General features: G+C 48.4%; 1 protein-coding gene across 3 annotated transcripts in view; it reads left to right on the top strand.

The window, feature by feature from the left end:
* Positions 1 to 24,870, top strand: part of LOC119977748 (F-BAR and double SH3 domains protein 2-like) — a 326,212-nt gene that overhangs the window by 201,063 nt on the left and 100,279 nt on the right. For all 3 annotated transcript variants that reach the window (XM_038818952.1, XM_038818954.1, XM_038818953.1), the window contains exon 9: positions 19,837 to 19,959. In XM_038818952.1, coding sequence (XP_038674880.1) covers positions 19,837 to 19,959 — 123 coding nt within the window. The remainder of the gene's footprint in view (positions 1 to 19,836; positions 19,960 to 24,870) is intronic.

Genomic DNA, 24,870 nt, shown 5'->3' with positions numbered 1-24,870 from the left:
AAGGAAATTTGGCATGTCCACATTGACTCATCATCTTTTACAGTATATCTAGGGGACATGGGCGGACGCCCTGGAGAGGGTGAACTCCTCCTCTTCATGCGCGAGGCTTAGTCTCATCCAGTTCAAGGTGCTGCACCGGGCCCACATGTCCGGATCTAGGATGAGTAGGTTCTTTGGGGGCAAAGACAGGTGCGTCAGGTGTTCGGGGAGTCCAGCGAACCATGCCCATATGTTCTGGGCATGCCCGGCACTGGAGGAGTTCTGGAAGGGGGTGGCGAGGACGGTGTTGAGGGTGGTGGGATCCAGGATCAAGCCAGGGGGGAAGGGGGGGGGGAGGGAAAGGGAAGGGGGGGGAGGGAAAGGGAAGGGGGGGGGAGGGAAAGGGAAGGGGGGGGAGGGAAAGGGAAGGGGGGGGGAGGGAAAGGGAAGGGGGGGGGGAGGGAAAGGGAAGGGGGGGGAGGGAAAGGGAAGGGGGGGGAGGGAAAGGGAAGGGGGGGGAGGGAAAGGGAAGGGGGGGGGAGGGAGGGGGAAGGGGGGGGGGGGGAAAGGGGAGGGGGGGGGAGGGAAAGGGAAGGGGGGGGGAGGGAAAGGGAAGGGGGGGGGGGGGAAAGGGAAGGGGGGGGAGGGAAAGGGAAGGGGGGGGGGGGAAAGGGAAGGGGGGGGAGGGAAAGGGAAGGGGGGGGAGGGAAAGGGAAGGGGGGGGGGGGAAAGGGAAGGGGGGGGAGGGAAAGGGAAGGGGGGGGGGAGGGAAAGGGAAGGGGGGGGGAGGGAAAGGGAAAGGGAAGGGGGGGGAGGGAAAGGGAAAGGGAAGGGGGGGGAGGGAAGGGAAAGGGAAGGGGGGGGGAGGAAAGGGAAGGGGGGGGGAGGGAAAGGGAAAGGGAAGGGGGGGGGAGGGAAAGGGAAAGGAAGGGGGGGAGGGAGAGGGAAGGGGGGGGGGAGGGAGAGGGAAGGGGGGGGAGGGAGAGGGAAGGGGGGGGGGAGGGAGAGGGAAGGGGGGGGAGGGAGAGGGAAGGGGGGGGAGGGAAGGGGGGAGGGGGGGAGGGAAGGGGAGGGAAAGGGAAGGGGGGGAGGGAAAGGGAAGGGGGGGGAGGGAAGGGGGAGGGGGGAGGGAAAGGGAAGGGGGAGGGAAAGGGAAGGGGGGGAGGGGAGGGGGGGAGGGAAAGGGAAGGGGGGGGAGGGAAAGGGAAGGGGGGGAGGGAAAGGGAAGGGGGGGAGGGAAAGGAAAGGGAAGGGGGGGAGGGAAAGGGAAGGGAGGGGGGAGAGGGAGGAGGGGAGGGGAGAGGGAAAGGGAGGGAGGGGAGAGGGAAAGGGAGGGGAGAGGGAAAGGGAGGGAGGGGAGAGGGAAAGGGAGGGGAGAGGGAAAGGGAGGGAGGGGGGAGGGAGGGGAGAGGGAAAGGGAGGGGGGGAGGGAGGGGGGGAGAGGGAAAGGGAGGGGGGGGAGAGGGAAAGGGAGGAGGGAGAGGGGGGGAGAGGGAAAGGGAGGGGGGAGAGGGGGGGAGGGAGGGGGGGAGAGGGAAAGGGAGGGGGGGAGAGGGAAAGGGAGGGGGGAGAGGGAGGGAGGGGGAGAGGGAGGGGAGAGGGAGGGGGGGAGAGGGAAAGGGGGGGGGGGAGGGGAGGGGGGGAGGGGAGAGGGAGGGGGGGAGGGGAGAGGGAAAGGGGCGGGGGAGAGGGAAGGGGGGGAGGAAGGGAAAGGGGATGGGGGGGGGGGGTTTAGGGGGGTAGTGTTTAAGTTAATTTGCTTATTGCTAATTTATTTTGTTGTTTATTGGGGGTGGGGGGGTTTGTTATATGCGTTGTTACGGGTGCAGGGGGGTGTTTAATACTATTATTGTTATTGTTTTGTTGATATATATTTTTCAAAAAATTCCAATAAAAATTATTTAATAAAAAAAAATACTTTTACAGTATACCATAGAAGCTTCCTATCGGGCTGCATCATAGCCTGGTATAGCAACTGCTCGGCCCAGGACCGCAAGAAACATCAAAGTCGTGAACACCACCCAGTCCATCACACAAACCCGCTTCCCATCCATTGACTCTATTTACACTTCCCGCTGCCTTGGGAAAGTGGGCAGCAAAATCAAAGACCCCTCCCACTTGGCTCACTCACTCTTCCAACTTCTCCCATCGGGCAGGAAATACAAAAGTCTGAGAACGCGCTCAAATGGATTCAAAAACAGCTTATTCCCTTCTGTTACCAGACTCCCAAGTAACCTTTTATGGACTGATCTCACTAATACTCTACACTCCTGTATGCTTCACCTGATGTCTGTGTATGTATTTACACTGTGCGCCTTTACACTGTGCGCCTTATGTTTCCCAATTATGCTGGGTTTTTTTTTCATGCATTAAATGAGCTGCACGCAGAAAAACACTTTTCACTGTACCTCTGTACACATGACAATAAACACATCCAAAATAACACTGTTTAGAATCATGCTTTTATGCAGTTATTGTGGTTTGCTGATTCAGGAAGTATTTGCATTGAATCAAAATTCTAAATATATAACACTACTTGATAGCTTGTGCAAATGTAATTTGAATAATTTTTTCAAGCCCATCTGTCTCATTCATTCCACAAATTTACTCATCATTTAAATTATCCGAAGAGTACTTCCAGTGGCGTCTATTGAATAAGTCACACATTTGGTGGCTCCCACTCTGGTCGGACTTTTGGACCTTTTCCCCGTTTTTCTACCCGACTTGAATTGTAAAACGGATGTTAGTGGCAATTGTTTACTGAATTCCCACTTCGGTGCATGGACAGAAGGACTAAAAGTGTTTGTAAGAGCAGAAACAAAAAGATAGAGAAGGCTTAGGCTGTAGCTGCAACAGAAGCCAGCATGGCGGCGGTTCGGACCTCTGGCTTGTCGACCCAGCAGTCTATGGAGCAGCTGATGCAAGTCATTCAGGAAGGCTTTGCTATGCGGAAACGGGACTGCTTGGACCCAATAAAAGAGTCAATTGAGCGGTTGGAGCATAGATTGGACGCCCAGGATCGGGCGATCCAGAAGGAGGAGAAGGCACTGGCTGAGCAGGAGGAACATCAGACTGCGGTGCAGCTGGATGTGGGGATGCTGAGGGACCAGCAGAAGAAGCTCCTGGAGAAGGTGGAGGAACTAGAAAATGGGTCCCGTCGGCAGAACTTAAGAATCGTTGGGCTCCCGACGGTTTCCGAAGGAACGGACACTGGGGCACACATTGCAGACATGTTTGTGAAGCTGCTGAGGGATGGGGCATTCTCCCGGTCCTTGGAGGTGGATAGGGCTCACAGAGCACTCGCGAGGAAGACGCAAATGGGAGACCCCCCCCCCCCCCCGAGGGCAATGGTGGTGAGATTCCACAGGTTCTCTGATAAGGAGCGCATTCTACAGTGGGCCAAGTAGACACTGAGCTGTAAATGGGACAATAGCATCCTGCGGGTTTACCAGGATCCTGAGTGTAGAGGTGGCCAGGAGGAGAGCAGGCTTCAGCCAGGTCAGGTCGATCCTTTTTAAGAAAAGGGTGAAGTTTGGACTGTTGTACCCAGCCTGTCTCTGGGTCATGCATGAGGATCAGCACTTCTACTTCGAGGCGCCTGAGGACACGTTGGACTTTGTGAAAATGAAATGGCTGGTGATGGTTTGAGAACTTTTGAACTTGGCTGCAACGTTCTTGTTTTTGATTTTTTCTTTTCGTTTCTCTGTTTTTGTAAAAAGTTTCTCGTTTTGCGTTTCATGGAAGATGTTTGTGATGCCGTTTGCATTGGTTTGGAAATAGCGGTAGAGCTGAGTTAAGATTTTCATTTGCACTGTTGGGGAATGGAGGTGTGCTTGTTTAGATCTTGGTGTTCTGTTGGGCAATTGTTTGGGGATTGTTTGATGTTGGAGTTTGTTTGTATGAGCGGGGGTGTGGGAGGAACAATAGGTGGGAGACTATTTGAGCTGGGGATGGGGGCCACCAAGTTAGGTGGACGAGCTAGCTCTCGGAAGCACAGTGCGGGGGGTGCATATTTTTGGTTTAGTAAAGGGGTTGGGTTACAGGGTGTTGTTACTAGGCAGGGGAGGCGAATGTTCTGCTGACGAGGGAGGGACTTGGGCTTCGGGACAGAGAGGAGGTTGGGGGCGGGGGCTGCCTGGGGGCGGGCCAGTGGAGGCGCAGAGCATGGGCTGGAGGCGGGCCCAAAAAAGGGGGTGGCTGATCGGCGGAGGAGGGAGGGCAATGAGCCCCCCAACTAGGCTGATCACCTGGAATGTTCGAGGGTTAAATGGGCCGGTCAAAAGGGCACGTGTGTTCGCACATCTTGGGATTGAAGGGGGACGTGGTAATTGTGCAGGAGACGCACCTTAGAGTAATGGACCAGGTTAGACTGAGGAAAGGCTGGGTCACTCGGGACTAATTTCAAAGATTAGAGGGGTCGCGATCCTGATCAAAAAGCGGGTGGTGTTTGAGACGGGTAGAATACTCTCGGACGTGGGAGGTCGGTACGTTATGGCAGAGGGAAACTGGAGGGAGTGCAGGTGGTATTAGTAAATGTGTATGCACCAAATTGGGATGATGTGGCGTTTATAAAGAGGATGCTGGGGAAGATACCGGACCTGGACTCGCACAGGTTAGTCATGGGAGGGGACTTCAACACAGTTACTTGACCCTGGCTTGGGCCGCTCAAGCTCCGAGAACGTGCAGGGTGTCAGCAATGGCAAAGGAACTAAGAGGGTTCAGGGAGCTGATGTGGTGGCGGGTGGGGGGCAGGGTCGGGCGGGGGTATGGATCCATGGAAATTTGGGCAGCCGAGGGTGAAGGAGTTCTCCTACTCACACGTGCATAAAGTGTATTCCCGGATCAATTTCTTTATTTTGAGCAGGGCCTTTATGGCTGGGGTGGTGGACACTGGGTGCTCGGCGATTACAATCTCAGACCATACTCCACACTGGGTTGACCTGCAGGTTAGTAAAGACAGGAACCAGCACCCGCGCTGGAGGTTGGATGTAGGACTTTTGGCGGATGAAGGGGTGTGCGAGCGGCTGAGGAAATGTATTCAGAGCTACCTGCAGGTCAATGACACGGGGGAAATTTCATCAGCGTTTGTGTGGGAAGCACTGAAGGCGGTGGTCAGGGGGAGCTGATCTTGATTCCGGCCCATAGGGAGAAAGTGGACAGGACAGAGATGGATTGACTGATTAAGGAGATACTACAGATGGATAGAAGGTATGCGGAAACCCCAGAGGCAGGGCTTTTAAGGGAACGCGGAAGTTACAGGTGGAGTTTAGCTTGCTGACCACAGGGAGGGCGGTGGAGCAGCTGAGAAAGGCGAGGGGGGCGATCTATGAGCATGGAGAGAAGGCCAGCAGAATGCGTGCACAGCAGCTTAGGACGAGGGAGGCAGCTAGGGAGATAGGGAAAGTGAAGGACGGAGACAGGATCCTGGTTGGTGATTCAGTCGGGGTGAATAAGGCGTTTAGGGACTTCTACAGCAGGCTGTAAAGGTCAGAACCCCCTACAGGGCCGGAGGAGATGAGGCACTTCTTGGAGGGGCTGAATTTCCCAAAGGTGGACAGGGAGCAGGTAGAGGGGCTGGGGGCCCCGATCGGGTTGGAAGAGATAGTGGAGGGCTTGAAGGTCATGCAGGCGGGTAAGGCCCCTGGTCCGGACGGGTACCCAGTTGAGTTTTATAAAAAGTTCTCTGGGATATTGGGGCCGGTGTTAATGAGGAGGTTCAATGAGGCAAGGGAAAGAGAGATGTTGCCCCCCGACGATGTCACAGGCAACGATTTTGCTGATTCTGAAGCGGGACAAGAACCCGGAGCTGTGTGGGTCCTACAGGCTGATCTCCCTGTTGAATGTAGGTGCCAAGTTGCTGGCCAAAATCTTGTCTTTCAGGATTGAGGATAGTGTTCCGGATGTTATTGGGGAGGACCAGACAGGGTATGTTAAGGGTAGGCAGTTGGTGGCCAATGTAAGAAGGCTGTTAAATGTGATCATGATGCCCCCGGAAGGTAGGGAGGGGGAGGTAGTGATCGCAATGGATGCAGAAAAGGCTTTTGATCTGGTAGAATGGGATTACCTGTGGGAGATACTGGGATGGTTTGGATTCAGGGGGGGCTTTATTGACTGGGTCAGGTTACTGTATTAGGCTCCTGTGGCAAGTGTACGGACGAATAGGACAACATCGGACTATTTTAGAATGCACCGGGAATGAAACAGGGATGCCCCTCTCCCCACTGTTGTTTGCGCTGGCTATAGAACCGTAGGCAATTGCTCGGAGAGCCTCGAGGAGCTGGAGAGGACTGGTCTGGGGGGGGGGGGGGGGGGGGGGGGGGTTGGAGCACAGTGTTTTGCTCTATGTGGATGATCTGCTTCTGTATGTTTCGGACCCAATAGAGGGGATGGAAGAAATCATGAGGGAATTTGGCCCATTTTCGGGGTATAAGCTTAATATGGGAAAGAGTGAGATGTTTGTGTCCAGGCGAGGGGGCTGGAGAGGCGATTGGGAGAGCTGCCGTTTAGGTTAGTAGAGGGAAGCTTTAGGTACCTAGGCATCCAAGTGGGAATGGGACCAGGTGCATAAATTGGAAAATTAAATGAAAATCGCTGATTGTCACGAGTAGGCTTCAATGAAGTTACTGTGTAAAGCCCCTAGTCGCCACATTCCGGGGCCTGTCCGGGAAGGCTGGTATGGGAATCGAACCGTGCTGCTGGCCTGCTTGATCTGCTTTAAAAGCCAGCGATTTAGCCCAGTGAGCTAAACCAGCCCCGTATAAATTGTGACTGGCCCGGCTGGTGGACCAAATGAAGGACGATTTTCGGAGATGGGACGCGCTTTCGTTGTCTCTGGCTGGGAGGATGCAAACGGTGAAAGTGACGGTCCTCCCGAGATTGCTATTTGTATTTCAGTGTCTCCCCATCTTTATTCCGCGGTCCTTTTTGAAGCGGTTGACCACTGGTTTTGTCTGGGCGGGCAAGACCCCGCAAGTAAAGAAGGTAATGCTTGAGCGGAGTCGGGGAGAGGGCGGCTTGCGCTGCCAAATTTTAGTAACTATTACTGGGTGGCTAATATAGCCATGATCAGGAAGTGGATGGTGCGGGAGGGGTCAGCATGGGTGCGTATGGAGGCGGCTTCATGTAAGGACACCGGTTTAAGGGTGTTGGCAACTGCGCCTCCTGCCCTTCTCACCGGCATGGTACTCCACCAGTCCAGTGGTGCTGGCAGCCCTGAGAGTTTGGGGCCAGTGGAGGCTGCATATGGGAGCATCGGTCTGGACCCCAATCTGTGATAATCACCAATTTGCCCCGGGGATTATGGAAGGGGGGTTCCGGTTATGACGGAGAGCGGGGATTGAGAGGATGGGGGATATGTTTATAGCGGGGAGCTTTCAGAGTATGAGGGCGCTGGAGGAAAAGTTTGGGTCGGCGAGGGGAAACAAATTCAGGTATCTGCAAGTACGGGACTTCCTTCGTTAATAGGTGTCAACCTTCCCGCTCCTACCGCTAAGGGGGATTCAGGACAGGGTAGTTTCCAGAGGGTGGGTAGGAGGAGACACGGACCGAGGTGCTGAAGCGCAAGTGTGAGGAGGAGCTGGGAGGAAAGATCGAGGATGGTCTATGGGCGGACGCGTTGAGTAGAGTCAATGCGTCCGCAACATGTGCCAGGCTCAGCCTCATACAATTTAAGGTTGTTCACCGGGCTCACATGACAGTGGCTCGGATGAGCAGATTCTTTGGGGTGGAGGACAGGTGTGCAAAATGTGCGGGAGGACCGATGAACCATGTCCACATGTTCTGGGCATGACCGAAGCTTTTAGTGGGGTTTGCAGACGTCATGTCCACGGTGTTAAAAACAAGGGTGGCGCTGAGTCCAGAGGCGGCGATTTTCAGGGTGTCAGAAGACCCGGGAATCCAGGAGGAAAAAGAGGCAGATGTTCTGGCCTTTGCTTCCCTGGTAGCACACAGACGGATACTAATAGCATGGAGTGACTCAAAGCCCCCGAAGTCGGAGACCTGGCTATCGGACATGACTAGCTTTCTCTGTTTGGAGAAAATTAAGTTAGCCTTGAAAGGGTCACTGTTGGGGTTCACCCGGAGGTGGCAACCGTTCGTTGACTTCTTTGCGGGAAATTAATCGTCAGCAGACCGGGGCGGGGGAGTAGTTTAGATTAGATTGGGAGTCAATAACGGAGAGACCTGTACAAGAGGTAAATAGCTTTTGCACTATGTTTATGGTTTCATGTATATTGTTTATTTGATTGTTGTTACTGTACCAAAAATATCTCAATAAATTGTTTTTTTTTAATTATCTAAAGAGAGGCTCAGCACAATTTCTCCCTGCCTCCTCTTTTTCCCCTCCATCTACACCATCAAGAACAGATATCCAGCGGCTTAGTGAGTTTATCTCGTGATTAATAGCAATACAGGCGAGAAACGTTTTTTGTTCGGTCTCTGATCTATGCAACCAGGCCACCGGTAGCGATGTTACAATTGACCTCTACGCCCCTGAGCAAGGGAGGGCAAAATTGGCCAGCATCCATACTTCTGATTGTTTGCCAATGACTCCTCCTGGAAAGTGGATGTTGGGTGGGGACAGGAAAGCTCTGGGCTGAGATGCCCACTGCAGTAAAGTAACCTGCCAACAGTCACTTCTTATACTCTTACTTAACAACTACTTGGACAGTGTCTGGGAGTGGCTTTTGTGTGAACAGGGAGTCAATGTGTACACATAGGAAAGAGTGAAAGCTGGCAAGAAAAAATGACGTCAAACTAAATTGCATCATGCTTGTTTCGTTTTGCACTCTCCATCATACCCATTGAATTCACTGCCTCCCTTTGCATGACAAATCCATGGTTTCCTTCCTTTCTGACTCTCTAAGCTGAGGAATCTTCATTCTTCTCGCTATTTTGTTTTTGTAAACTGCTTTGCCTTTTTAATCTCCAATCCATTTCTCAGCTGGAGTTTATTAACACAGATGTGAAAAGGTCCAGTTTTGATACCTGATGTATAATTAGCTAAATGATCTGCTATTCAACACAATCAGAAGCAACCCACAGTTTTGTAGTTTTTATATGCACGGTCTACAGAGTGGTAGACTCCGAGTCTCTCTTCCTAATGGTTACTCAATGACTAATGCTGTGCATAGTGTGTATTGACAGCAAAAGGAAACTGATTGAGAAGTATAGGGTTCATGCTTGCCCTTGACACATTTGTAATGTTGGGGCACAAAAATAAAAGCTGCACTTAAATCATAAAAGCTCATTCTAACCTTTTTTTTTATTGTGGTGCTTCTACTTAGTTCATATATACTAGTATAGTATGTCATTTAAAATCCATTCACACTTAATGAATATATTCCTATTTATTTAACAGAAATAGAAAGTCAATAGCCAGCTTGCACATTTTTGCCACAAAAGTAAATCAGCAAGTCATGTTTGAGGAATAAGTGATCTGGGCATAACATTATACTGTATGCACGTGTGCTCACTTTTGTACAGAATACCACTGAGATGGTGATAATAAAACAAATACTAAAATGTATTTTTAATTTCTAGCCACTAACTGAGCACCTGACATATATCAGGTGCAAAGTTTAATCTCGATCAGAAGAGATTAGTACTAGCAGCATTTTGACCTTGTGACTGGAGTTTTCCACTTGCATTTGGTAGGCTGCAATTTTCCTGTCGATTAAGTTAAATGTAGGGAGAGTAGAAGCTTGGCAACAGTGCAAGAGCAAAACCCTGGCATGCAAGTCAATTATAATTGCTCTGTCTTTAAATGTAAAACTAATACTGACAAATAGTCAATAAGTTGCAAACCATTTAGTCTGATACTGTTTGTAACATTGGAGAATAGTTATGTTGTCAAATTATGTCCTTTGAAATTATTCATTTTCCTTTCTTATTTTGGGTAGAAAGCCTCTCAACTTTCATGAGCACCCCACATTCAGGAATCTGAACTAAAAATATTTTCAAACTTTCTAATGGGCAAAGTACTTGTAATTGGGATATGAATTATCGATAAATGATTTTCAATACTGTATCTAATTATGTGTGATGCAAGACTGCAGAGTTGTCCAGTGGCTAAAGGCAAAGAATTGCTTTTGGTGGGGATTAACAGAAATCTCCTGTGCCTGCTGAATAATTGATGCTTTGCCAATTAATGTGCGACATTCAAAACAATTCCTACTCACCCCATCGTAGTACGATGCTCAACAGTGCCCTCTGTTGCCTTGAATAGCAAAAGGGTCAATATACTGTACTATGTAATATGTGGAGATCAGCACTTTTTTTATTTGAGTAGGTCAAATCATGTATAAAATGTTGGCACTCTTCATTTTAAAATGCTCTTTTACTCATTTTGAGACAATATTAGGCAATATTTATACCAAAATATGGTCTACTTTCTCACTAAACTTGCTGCAAATTCCCTTCTGCTTTATTTGTACTGGATGAGATATATTAGTCCAAAGTAATGTTGCAGTACGTGTTTTACTTCATATTTTATTTTGTTTTAGAAGCTGTCATTTAAATGGATTGCATGTGTCACAAATAAAAATGTCTCACGCCATTTTGCAGAAAATCATACAAAAATGGGCACAATGCCAAAGGAAGAGATTTTAGGAAGGGTAACCAAAAGCTTGGTAAAGTGTTAGAGGTTTAAGGAGGCAACCCCAGAGGTCAGCACAGTCCTTTTAAGGAGTAGATACCATCTTCAAAGGATCAAAGATTTCTCTTGAGTTGCAAAGTTGGAGAATTTTAGAGATGGGGCATGTCCATGAAGGAATTGAAGAGAAAGGAACTTTTGAATTTGAGGTATTGGAGGATAAGTGTGGATCACAGGAAGAATGGGAAAACTGGACAGGATAGGATACAGACAGCAGAATTTTGGATAAGCTGAAATTTGTATAAATGAGAAGGATGGGAGTCCTGCCCGGAACACCTTGATATAGTCATCTGTTGGTGGCAAAGCACAGAAGATGGTTTCAGCAGCAATTGGACTGAGCAGATTTGAGATATAGGAAATGATAGAGAGTGGAAGAAGGCAGGATGGGACAGAGAAGATGGGATTTGGAAACTTGGCCCAGAGTCAAACAGGGCACCAGGATTGCAAATAGTCTGGTTTAACCTGAGATGAAACAAAATGAAAATGAATGAAAATCGCTTATTGTCACGAGTAGGTTTCAATGAAGTTACTGTGAAAAGGCCCTAGTCGTCATATTCCGGCGCCTGTCCGGGGAGGCTGGTACGGGAACCGAACCGTGCTGCTGGCCTGCTTGGTCTGCTTTAAAAGCCAGCGATTTAGCCTGGTGAGCTAAACCAGATGGTAGCTGTAAGGGGAATTGAATCACTGAGGATATGATAAAGAGGCCTTGAGAGGATGCTGAAGACAATAGTTTTGTTGCTTCCACTGTTTTATGTGAAGAAAATATGGCTCATCCAAGACTTGTATGATGGGCAAGCAGTTTGACAACACGAGTTAACAGGAGTTGGATTTAGATTTGATTTATTGTCACGTCTACGAAGGTGAGTACGATACTTTGCTTCCTGAAGTCAATTACCAGCTCCTTAATTTTGCTGACGTTGAGGGAGCTATTGTTGTTATTACACCACGCCACTAGGTTCTCTAATTTCCTCCTGTACTCTGGCTTATCATTGTTTGAGATCCGACCGACTGTGGTCATGTCATCAGCAAATTTGTAGATGGTGTTGGAGCCAAATTTTGCGACACAGTCGTGTGTGTATATAGGGAGTATAGCAGGGGGATAAGTACGCAGCCTTGCGGGGCCCCGGTTTTGAGGATTATCATGGAGGAGGTCTTGTTTTTCCTTATTAATTGTGGTGTTTGGATCAGGAAGTCGAGGATCCAGTTACAAAAGGAGGAGCCAAGTCTTAGGTTTTGGAGTTTTGGTGTTGAAGGCGGACTGTAGTCAATCAAAAGGAGTCCTTATTGTCGAGATACTCCAAGGATGAGAGCTTGGCCAGGGAGATGTCATCTGTTGTGGACCAGTTGTGGTGGTATGTGAATTGCAGTGGATCACGGCATTCTGGGAGCATGGAATTGATGTGTCTCATGACCAAGAGTACCCAATATTTTTTTTTTCCAATTAAGGGGCAATATAATGTGGCCAATCTACCTATCCTACACGTCTTTGGGTTGTGGGGGTGAGACCCACACAAACACAGGGAGAATGTGCAAACATCACACATCAAACCCGGATCCTCAGCATCATGAGGCAGCAGTGCTAATCACTGCACCACCATGCAGCCCATTAAGCATGTCATAATGATAGATGTCAAGGCCAGTAGACAGTAGTCACTGAGGTACTTTGCCGGGTTCTTTTTTGGCACTGGTATGGAGGTGGTCTTCTTGGAGCAGGTGGGAACTTCAGAATGGAGTAGGGAGAGGTTGAGCAATGGCAGAGCTGGGTGCTGTTTGCTTACATGGGCACCTGCCTTTATATCTTCATATAATGTTGCCAAGGGGCAGCATATAGTCGATGAAGGGCACCACGGTGGAGCAGTGGTTAACCAGGAACCGGGTTCAATTTGGCCTTGACTGACTGTGTGGAGTTTGCATGTTCTCCCCCTTCATGTCCAAAGATATGTAGGTTAGTTGGAGTTATGGGGATAGGACTGAGGAATGGGCCTGGGCTGTGTACTCTTTTCAGAGGGTCAGTACAGATTTGATGGGCCGAATGACCTCCTGCACTGTAGGGAGTCTTATGAAGAAGAGAACACTAATGATAGCTCCTTGGATGACGTTCAGAGGTAATTGTATCAAGTGTTTTGCTTAAAATTGGTAAAGATAGTAAATATTGCAATGTGTTCACAAAATTTAATTAATAAATAAATAGAGGGACTGTCCAGATTTAAGAAATGTTCCTAATTTAACTTGAGATCTCCATTTGGTCACATTGAGTGGGACTTTTGAAAAGATCACTGCTCTTGGGCACGACTTACAACAGTTGGTTACTTTGACCACAAGAGATATTAATTACTGAGCAAACCAAATCCCAGAGGCAAACTTGGCTTATGGGACATGCCTTTTTTTTGTATTTTGAAAATGAGAAGAAAAATACTGATCTTGGCAAAGAAGCCCAGTAACACTTGGAGGTTTTAAAAATAAAAGTAAAAGGTTTATTAACAAGAAGAAAAGAAAACTTAAGCGCAAAAGATTACATTTACACAGTTAAAATTAGTCTTATAAAATATTACTCCCCCCCCCCCCCCCCAAAAGACTCCCTACGCTTTCCGATCCATAAGTTAACACCTTCCACGCAACACTCCCTCATAAATATTAAACAGGAAAATCCAGTAATGTTACTCAAGGCAAAACTGCTGTCGCTTTAATAAGGTATGCCACATGATGACTCCATCACGACTCTTCTCGCTTCCCATCCCCCCTCCTGTATTTTCACAATTCTTTGAAACTCAAATCCTTATCAGTTCTACATTTTCTCTGGTCAATAAAATGTAAATTTATGTAATCGGAGTCAGAGGATTCAGATCAAGCACCACCCAAGAGATTTGAGCGCACAATCTCGGCGCAGGAGGGTGAGGTAGATAGATTATCCAATATCCTGGCCAAAAGTTATCCTTCAGCCAATATACTCATCCAAATTATGTGGCCATTTAATAACGAAAACACAAAATGCTGGAAATGCTTTCATCGGAACCCATGAAAGATCACCGGCCTGAAACATAAACTGTTTCGCTCTCCACAGATGCTGCCTGACCTGCACCGTAATAATAATCTTTATTAGTGTCCCAAATAGGCTTACATTAATACTGCAATGAAGTTACTGTGAAAATCCCCATGTCGCTACACTCCGGCGCCTGTCCAGGTACACTGAGGGAGAATTCAGAATGTCCAATTCATCTAACAAGCACGACTTTCAGGACTTTGTGGGAGGAAACCGGAGCGCCTTTAAGAAACACACATGCAGACTCTGCACAGACAGTGACCCAAGCTGGGAATCGAACCCGGGTCCTTGGGCTGTGAAGCAACAGTGCTCACAGCTGTGCTGCCATGATGGTGCGTGACCATCAAATGCATGTATGTGCCCGATACCCCAGCAGTGTGCATGAAGCCTTTATCCTGGCATACTTGATGGTTCCCGGCCTCCTCGAGGCGCACCCCCAGTTGGGGCGGCTGGCTCCTGTGCAACTACGGTTATCCACTCCTGTGATACATACCTGCCACATTATGGGGTCTGGGCCCTGGGTTAGCAGTAACAATGGATATGGTCCATAGGATGGAGGATGATGACAACCTAATGTACGGTGAGCTCTGGTGCTCTGCCTCTTTTGACAACATCTGATCCCTGCCCGCATTAACACTTTCTACCGTCCACCTGGTTGTTCCTACATGCAAACTCGCCATTCCATTCCACGGTCTCATCAAATCCATGGGGTGGCAGAGGTCTGGGCGGTGGGGAAGAGAAACACTAGAGCGATCAGAGCTGGTGGTCCCTGAGGAAGCACAGACCAGGCCACCCCTCACACTCTTCTGACAGGGCACTGAGGCAGGAAGCAACATTGTGCACAGGTGTTTAATGTGAATTATATCCAGATTTGTGCCCTACACCCTAGTACTAAACTGTGCCCTGTACCCGTGTCAACTAAACTGGTGTCTACTTTTCTGGCCTTACAGGCCCTAACGCTATGCCTGGGTGGATCCCCAGACGGTATATCAGGAGTGGAGGCGGCCTGCTGTGATTCCCGCCCCAGTCGGTTGGTAGCTGGTGGCTTCAGTGGTCAGGGCCGGCCATGGTGGCTGGCATGTGGTGCAAGGTGGGTAATTAGCCCATCCTCCAGGAAGGGGGGGGGGGGGGGGTTTGGGTGTACGGAATGGGGTTTAGTGCTAGGGGAACAGTGCTGACTACTCATCCTGGCTGCGCTGAGGAGGTTGTGCAGTTTCTTACGGCACTGCTGGCTGGCCCAGACAGTGTTGTTGGCGGCGCTGACGACTTTTGCCACCTGCGCCCTGGTGCGATGGCTGCTGGCAGCCTCCTTCCCAGACCGGGGGTAGAGGATTGGCCACCTCTCCTCCACAGAGTCTAGCAGGTTCTCGAGCTCGCCGTCTGTAAAACGCGGTACCGCTCTCCTCGCTGCCATATTGTTCGCTGGAATGCTGTGTGTGGGGCGTGAAGTGATTGTCAATCCGGAACCTGGTGAATCCCGCCCTGTTTCTCGTCGCAATCGATGGTCTTTCACATGGTGCCGGTGCCAGCCCCTCAACGGTCATTGAATTGTTCCAGGTGCGGCGCCGGTTTTGCTGTCCTAGAAGTCCGCAAATCCTGCCCCAGCGTCAACACATAGTCTCAGGAATAGAGAATTCAGCCGATTATTTTTATTCATTTGTTTTTAAAATATTTTTATTCTCCTTTTTCACATTTTCTCCCAAATTTACACCCACCAACAATAAATAATAACCAGTATCGAATACAATGTCAATCATATCAACAACAATCCATCCTCCCACCAAAACCCCAAACATTAGCTGGTTTAGCTCACAAGGCTAAATCGCTGGCTTATAAAGCAGGCCAGCAGCACGGTTCGATTCCTGTACCAGCCTCCCCGGACAGGCGCCGGAATATGGCGACTAGGGGCTTTTCACAGTAACTTCATTGAAGCCTACTCGTGACAATAAGCGATTTTCATTTCATTTCATTTCATGTTAACATAACCAGAAAACAAAAAGGAATCCGGAATCACCCATAGTCACCATTAACACATACAGTCCCCCTGCCCCCAACTCTCCCAAACCTCCCACCCTAATTTCAATGTAATCCAATTCTCGAAAGTGCATAATGAATAATGCCCATGCATTATAGAACTCCTCCATCCTTCCCCTCAGTTCGAATTTGACCTTCTCACGAGTCAAAAATTCCAGCAGGTCCCCCTGCCACGCCAGGGTGGAGAGGTTGCTCTCCATCCCAACAGGATCTGCCTTCAGGCGATCAACAAAGGGAAGGCTACAACATCTGCCTCCGCACCCGTTTCCAACCCCGCCTGGTCCGACACCACGAATATGGCCTCCTGAGGGCCCGGGTCCAGTTTCATGTGCACCACCTTAGAGATTATCCTAAAAACCTCCTTGCAGCAATCCTCCAGCTTTGGACAGGACCAGAACATATGAACGTGGTAAAACTCAAATAATTATGAAATTATTTTTGTTAAAATTGAATATCTAAATGATTTGTTCCTCTCGTAAAATATCTGTTGAAATTCTCTATGATCTTACAACATTATGCAGCAGAACTAAAGAATTGGCCAGTACCTTGACTGTTCCCATTAGAAACATCAGAGCAGAATGAATCAATAAAAAGCTGTAAAGTGAGTAGTTCACAATTCAAGGTTTTTTGGCAATATTGAAAGATTACAGAAATATATCAACTGCAATTGTGGTGAGAAAAAATGTGTAGAAGGTTAATAGCAACAGAACCCTAATTTTACTGTATATAAAAAGCGCTGCTTTCATATAGTTGACATATAATTACAATTCTTACGTGTTCACCTCATGATTCAGTGACTATTTGCACCACTAATGATATAATAAGCCTTGAGATGGTTGAAACTTCACCCCAGTTGAATTAACTGCATAATTTTGATTAGGTTGCTGAAGTGCTGAAGCATTTGCTAGGGAGGTTAAAGTAGTTGTTTGAGTCAGAACTAATTGTTTTTTTGGGAAGGGAAGTCAGCTACTGTATTCTTTTTATTCATTCATAGCATGTGAGCATCATTGACACGGCCAACATTTACTGCCTCTTCACAATTGCCCTTGAGAAGGTGTTGGTGAGCTGCTGCCTTGAGTTTGTGTGAAGATTACCATTCATGTCTTAATTTGTAAGAAAGTATGCAGTTTTTGTTTGACATGTGAGTCAGAGGCTGTGGGATTCATGATTGTATGCATTTACTTGATTGTGCTGTTGCCCAGTGAAACTTCATGATAAAGCTGTAAAGGAAACTTTAATGGCTCCAGAGATGATAAGATCTTCTTAAAGTATTGTTTTTTGCTGATGTTTACTGTCATCAAATATAAACAGGACTCCAAAACTTCAGGCTGCTTGCTTTCCAACTATTTTCCATACCAGATCTGTGTTTTATCTGATTGTTAGTCCAAGTAGAACTTCCCCAGGAAATTACAGAATGTGCATGCGCAGTTTGTTTTGACTGTTGTTTCAATGCAGTGAAACCCACCCTGCCTGAAAACTGAAATAAAAACAGAAAATGTTGGAAATATTCAGCAAGCCTGGGACAAGAACAGAACTAACGTTTCAAATCATATCTGACTTTCCAGCCTATTTGAGTATTTCTAGCATCCACAGTATTTTGATTTCATTTTACTGCCGCACAAGAGGTTTGGCTTCTACAATGGCAGGAGGAGCCTTTGGATCTGTTACTGAACCACTTTGTTTATGGTCCATAAGCACAGTTTGAATTTAACTGTCAACTTCATTTGAAATGAAGCAAAGCAGCACTACCAATATATGTTTTTAAAGCAGCTAACTACTGATAACCCCCAACTGACTTCACACAGTGTTTCTATATTAGTGTTCTTATTGGTAATACTGACTGGAGCAATTTAACATTAGATCTAAATTGGGTTAATGGTGAGAGCAGGATTATAATGAGACAAAACAAAAGCAGGAAATGTCAGTTGTTAGACCACAAAACCAGGAAAGGGAAGCTCATCGAGTCATGATCTGTTTTCAAATTCTGTTGAGTCACATCACAAATAACTAAAAGCTATATTCATCATTGCCATTAGGTGAATACTGGCAATGATTTTAAGTCGCTATCGGTTCTTTCTGTTGGATCTGTGCAATTGGAAAAATGCCTCCGACAATTAAAATTTTCTGACCCACTGGAGGATGATCTTATGCGAACAACAAAAAACACTTATTGAGGAACATCAGAAAATATAACGGCTGAGTAGAATCATCAAGAAATCAAGCACAAAGTTACCAAGAAGAAGGGACCCCACTACCTGTGTTTCCATGGCAGCTTGCCCACATGGATGGTCACTGCCCACTGCTGATTCAATACTAGCGGTGGCGGGAGGATACCCGAAAGTGGCCATTTAAAGGTATCAGTTAGCCACAAGGAAGGAAGGGCATTCTCAACCCTTCCCTCCCTGACTTAGTTTGGGGGATTTGGGAAATTGATTGACTCTTCACCCCGAGTCTAGGCGCTCTGGCTCCCATCCCACTATCAGGGGATCAGCAAATTCCGTACACTTTATTTGCTATTCACGTACTTGTAATCCTACTCTTCTTCTAAACATGAAAACCCATTTACTATTTGCTTGCGGCATCATCCAGCTGGATAGGGGTTGTCCAGAAAAACGAGTCTTCTGTAGACCTGACTCTGCTTTTCTCTTTAACATTCTTGTCTGCTTCTTGCATTACATAAAAAGTTATTTGAATCCCTCGTATTGTTATTTATAATCCATCTCTATTGTTCTAAATTAGCCTTCAGTATTTTGGGATTTGAATTAAGAGAATGGGAAAATATTGAACTTAGTAAACTAGACTAGTAAATTTGGATGTTTGTGTCCATACTGTCAAAAGGGGACATAGCAGTCTAGTGGGAGTATATCTCAAAGCAGAGCCTGAACTGGTACATGATATAAAAGCAAATTACTGTGGGTATTGGAATCTGAAACGAGAAGAAAATACTGGACAATCTTAGCAGGTCTGACAGCATCATGGAGAGAGAAGGGAGCTAATGTTCTGCTTCTGGGTGACTCCCTTCTCTCTCTACAGGTGCTGTCAGACCTGCTGGAAGGATCCACTATTTTCTGGACTGGTGCATGTTAGTTCGTTCAAGATTTGAAAGCATTCATTTTTTAAAAAATTTTTTTACAGACAATTTTATTGAGGTATTTTTCGCATTGTAAACAGTAACAATATACATTAGTGTGCAGATACCAATTACAAAAAACATAGTGCAAATAACAGTACCACTCTCGCAGATAGACCCGCCTATCTGCAAGATAGGCAGGTCTTCCCCCCCCCCCCCCCCCCCCCCCCCCCCCCCCCCCCCGCCAACCCCTCGCTGACGATCAGTTCCCTGCGAAGAAGTCGATGAATGGTTGCCACCTCCGGGCGAACCCCGATAGTGATCCTCGTAAGGCGAACTTAATTTTTTCCAAACCGAGAAAGCTTGCCACGTCCGAAAAGCATTCATTTTAAAGGTGCTCGCGTTGAATAACGAAATATAGTTTTGAAACATAGCTGCCACTTTTATGAAACAGTAATTCGTTTCTTCTATCTTCCACTTTGTCAGCCATGGCTCAGTTGGTAACACTCCGTCATCCCTGAGTCACACGGCTCTGGGTTCAAGGCCCTCTCCACAACTTGAACACACAAATCAAGGCTGACACTACAGTGCAGCACTGAATTGCTGATCTTCAGATGAGATGGTAAACCAAAGTTCCTGCTTCCTTGGGTGATCCCATGACACTATGAAGAAGAGCAAGGGAGTTATCCCCAGAGTCCTGGCCAGTATTTATTCTTAAAGCAATATCATAAAAAGACAGAGAATCTGGTCTAATAATCAATTTCTGCTTGTGAGAGTTTGCAATGTGCAAATTGTTTGTCACGTTTCCTGCATTACAACTTTGACTGCACTTCAAAAGTACCGCATTGGCTGCAAAACATTTTCAGACATCCAGTGATAGTGAAAGTGTTATAGAAATGCAAGTCTTTTCTTCTTTCACTGAAATAAATTGAGATGGTATTTTTAAATTGGAGGACATACAGCTCAAAAGTTGAAGCAGTTTTTAAATCCATATGCAACTAAATGGTTCCTTATGTGTCTTTAGGATAATAAGATTTTGTATCCTTTTTTATACTCTTACAGGCTCTGGATGGAAATTTCTATGACCACCTTAAAGAATACTTGATGGTGTTCAACAGGACAGAGCTTGAGGCCTGTCAATCTGTACAGAATACATTCCAGTTGCTAGTAGAAGCTTCCAGCAAGGTGAGTCTCTGGCATTTCAAAGATAGGTTTTGTCATAATATCCACTCATGTATATAATGAGATGCAGACAGGCGGTGATTGACACAAAGGATGACCAGTAAGCATACAACACAGTACAGCCAATTACCAGACAGGACACTACTACTAGGTTTCTCGCTCTCTCGGGACCCAACTACTGAGACAGTCAGAGTCCACGAGCTAGCAAGTGCAAACACCATGCGGTAGCTAGTAAGTCTGGTCAGGCTACTACAAGGTCACCAGTCAGATCAGTATAGTGTCGACCCACAGCTGAATATGTATAGCAGTTCTATAGTTGAATAAAACAGTGTTGGATCTTCTCCAGTGTTAAACGTCGGTTTCTAACTTCCCTGCATCGAGTGCAGTCCACATCGAACCAACCTGCCAAACACATCATGGTACCAGAGTGCTATTAATCTTGACGGACCTACCTCGAGTGAATCAGCATTGACTAGCAAGCAGCCATCCAGCGAAATGGAAAACATCCAGCCTCCTCCGCATCTCCGGCAACCTCGACGCCAACTGGAAAATCTTCAAGCAAAAGTTCCTCTTGTACATCGTGGCCTCCGACCACGATGCAGCATTGGATGCCAGCAAGATCGCGCTATTTCTCTTCACTGCGGGGGATCACGCCATCCATATCTACAACACCCTTACGTTTGCCGACAGCAAGACAAAACAAAATTCAAAACAGTCCTGCTGAAGTTCGACAGACACTGCGACATTGAGGTGAATGAGAGCTTTGAACAGTACATCTTCACCTTCCAGTAGAGACTTCAGAGTAAGGATGAACCTTTTCACTTGACCCATCTCCGCATCCTAGCGCAGTCATGTAACTATGACTCAACGGTTGATTCCATGATCTGGGATCAGATCGTTTTCGGGGTCCACTCCGACTCACTGCGGCAGCAGCTCCTTAAAATCAAACAGTTGACCCTCTCTGTCGCTATTGAGACGTGCGTTGCCCATGAGCATGCCAAGAATCGTTACTCACACATCAGGGCGGCAGAAACTGCAAAGCTGGCCTCCCACGAGGTGGAAAGGGTACAGGCCATCGCACCGATGCAGGGCCTGAGCATTGAGGAGAGTGGCCGTTTCGCACGCTTTTCCTGGATCCCTGCGCATGCGCGCCATGACCGAGTGGACGACGAGACCGACAACCCGACTGCGCAGGTGCGTACGTCGACCGCACCGCACTGCACATGCGCAATGGCGCACGGAACGCGCTGACGTCAGCATCATGACGTGTCTGAATTGTGGCTCCGCCCACTTAAAGCGGCAATGTCCAGCAAAAGGACGCCATGTCTCCAGTGTGGCAAGCTTGGCCACTATGCAGCCCTTTGCAGATCTGCTCCACCGCTCAGCAGCCAGCGATCCCAGCTGTGGCGCAGAAGTGTCCGTTCAACACAGCAAGGCATGCCAGATTCCAATCCCGACAGCCCAACGGACTCTGATGCAGACTGCCTCAAGTCTCCATATCGGGTGGGTATCATACCACACACGAGCTGGCCTCCACCACCTGCGCAACGCCTCTCGATCCTCAGTGCGGATCCAGACGACGAGTGATGTGCTGTCCACACAGTTAACAAGGCTCCCATCCGATTTAAACTGGACACTGGCGCGTCTGCGAACCTCCTCTCACAATCCGACCTCAACACCATCCAGGCCCGACCATGCATTCTTCCACCGGCCTGCCAGCTCCTTGACTACAGTGGCAATCCCATAGCTGCCAGTGGCTCGTGTCAACTAGGTGTATCCAACAAGGCGATCAAGGAAATCGTCAGGTCTGACAGGGCGTCCCTGCTCGGTGCTCGTGGCTGCAAGCTCCTGAATCTGGGTCAGCGAGTCCATAACATTGTCACCGGCGACGGCCTCCCCGATGGAAATTTGCAAGCCGACAATGACGACATTGCAGTACCACAGCGTATTCGATGAAATGGGCACGCTCCCATACCGATATAAAATCCTGCTCAAGCCGAACGCCACCCCTGTAATTCATGCACCACGCTGGGTGCTGCCGCCCCTCAAGGATCGTCTGAAAGAGAAAATTACAGGACCTCCAAGACCAGGGCATCATCTCGAAGGTCACAGAGCCAACAGACTGGGTCAGCTCCATGGTCTGCGTCAAGAAGCCATCAGGGGAGCTTCGAGTCTGCATTGACCCCAAGGATCTAAACTGCAACATCATGCGGGAGCATTACCCGATCCCGAAACATAAAGAGTTGACCAGTGAGATGGCTCATGCCAAATTCTTTACTAAGCTGGACGCCTCCCGGGGCTTTTGGCAAATACAGCTGGACGTGTCCAGTTGCAAGCTGTGCACGTTCAACACCCCGTTTGGTCGCTACTGCTACAACCGGATGCCTTTCGGCATCATATCTGCCTCCGAAGTGTTTCACCACATCATGGAGCAGATGATGGAGGGCATCGAGGGGGTGCGAGTATACGTGGATGACGTGATTATCTGGTCCACGACGCCCCAGGAACACATCGCTCGCCTCAAGCAGGTCTTCCAGCGAAATCATGAACATGGTCTCCAGCTCAACAGGGCCAAGTGCTCATTTGGTCAATCGGATATTAAGTTTCTAGGTGACTACATCTCGCAGCAGGGTGTGCGGCCAGACGCCGACAAGGTCTTGGCGATCAACACTATGAAGACCCCGGAGGAAAAGAAGGCGGTCCTCCGCTTCCTCGGGCTGGTCAACTTTCTCGGGAAATTCATTCCCAATATGGCATCCCACACCACGGTCCTCCGCCATCTCGTCAAGAAGTTAACGGAATTCCAGTGGCTGCCCACACATGAAGCGGAATGGCGTGAGCTGAAGGCAAAGCTCACCATAGCCCCAGTTCTAGCGTTCTTTGACCCAACCAAGGAAACCAAGATATCAACTGATGCAAGCCAGGACGGCATTGGGGCGGTGCTCCTCCAGCGAGATGGCTCCTCGTCCTGGGCTCCAGTGGCATATGCCTCCAGGGCCATGACACCCACCGAGCAACGGTATGCCCAGATGGAAAAGGAGTGTCTGGGTCTCCTGACAGGAATAGTCAAGTTTCATGACTACGTTTACGGCCTTCCGAAATTCACGGTGGAAACGGACCACAGGCCTCTAGTCCACATAATCCAGAAGGATTTAAATTAGATGACACCTCGGTTACAGCGAATTCTTCTTCGACTCCGCCGCTATGACTTTGAACTTGTCTACACGCCAGGCAAAGAGCTGGTCATTGCAGATGCCCTATCCCGGTCCATCGCCACACCGTGTGAACAAGGTGACTTCATCTGCCACATAGAAGCGCAAGTGCAATTGTGTGCCACCAACCTCCCAGCCTCTGACGAACGGGTGGTCCATTTTGTGAGGAAACGGCCAAGGATCCTCTACTGCAGCGTGTGATGCAGCACCTTACCCATGGCTGGCAGAAGGGACAATGTCCCCAATTCTTTAACGTGGAAGACAAGCTGACGGTTGTGGAGGGAATCCTTCTGAAACTCGGCAGGTTCGTTATTCCTCAGAGCATGTGGGCTATGGGTCTGGGTCAACTCCATGAGGGTCACCTTGGAGTCGAGAAATGTCAACGCAGAGCTTGGGAGGCGGTTTATTGGCCGGCCATTAACCAGGACATTGCCAACACGGTCCTCAACTGCCCCACCTGTCAGAAGTTTCAACCGGCTCAACCCAAGGAAACACTGCAACAGCACGAGATCGTGACCTCTCCGTGGTCCAAAGTAGGTGTAGCCCTTTTCCACGCCAAGGGGCATGACTACGTACTCCTGGTCGACTACTTCTTCAGTTACCCAGAAGTAGTAAAACTGTCCGACCTCATGTCAAAGGCGGTAATCAAAGCCTGCAAAGAAACGTTCGCCAGGCACGGGATACCGCTCACGGTAATGAGCGACAACGGTCCATGCTTTTACAGCCAGGAATGATCTGATTTTGCACAGTCCGACAACTTCCGTCACGTTACTTCCAGTTCCCACTACCCGCAGTCAAACGGGAAGGCCGAGAAAGGGGTCCATATTGTCAAGCGGTTGCTGTGCAAAGCTGCAGACTCGGGCTCCGACTTCAACCTGGCAATGCTGGCATACAGGGCAACCCCACTGTCCACTAGGTTGTCTCCAGCGCGGATGCTCATGAATCGCACTGAGGACCACAGTTCCAGCCATCCATGTTCCAGACCTTGACCACCTCACGGTTTTACAAATAATGCAGCAGTCCCGGGCCCAACAGAAGGCTACATATGATGCTCATTCCACAGATCTACCTGAGCTGGCTCCAGCCGATCATGTTCGTATCCAGTTGCCTGAGGGCGGCTGGTCAGCCACAGCTGTTGTTGTCAAACAAGTTGCCCCAAGGTCTTTCCTTGTCCACATGGCTGATGGCTCCCTGCTACGGCGCAACAGACAGGCATTGCGAAGAGTTCCACGCCCACCACCTGACCACAGTGCTCCGTCGGCCATCATACTTCCTTCGGACGTACCCTGCCACGAGGCCACCGATCTGCCAGCAATACTGCCGACCACCGCGGTGGCAGCAATCCCGCCTATCCACGTGCAGACGTTCCCGATCCACCTCTGCGGCGATCGACAAGAATTCGTTGCACACCACAAAGACTGAATCTGTAGACTGAACTTTTGTAAATTTAGTGACTGAATTCATCAATTTAACCTTTGTAAATATTGCTTTGTTTGCCATGTATCTGCACTATCCACACCTTCCTATGACGTTTGTTCAAGCACCGTTTGTATATAGTCGGGCATATATATTTCTATATATACCTCAGTATTTATTTAACTACAAAAAAAAGGGGAGATGTTATAATATCCATTCATGTATATAATGAGATGCAGACAGGCAGTGATTGACACATAGGATGACCAGTAAGCATACAACACAG

This window comes from Scyliorhinus canicula, chromosome 14 (genome assembly GCF_902713615.1).
Source record: "Scyliorhinus canicula chromosome 14, sScyCan1.1, whole genome shotgun sequence".
Classification (NCBI taxonomy): domain Eukaryota; kingdom Metazoa; phylum Chordata; class Chondrichthyes; order Carcharhiniformes; family Scyliorhinidae; genus Scyliorhinus; species Scyliorhinus canicula.
This window is presented reverse-complemented; position numbering and strand designations above follow the sequence as displayed.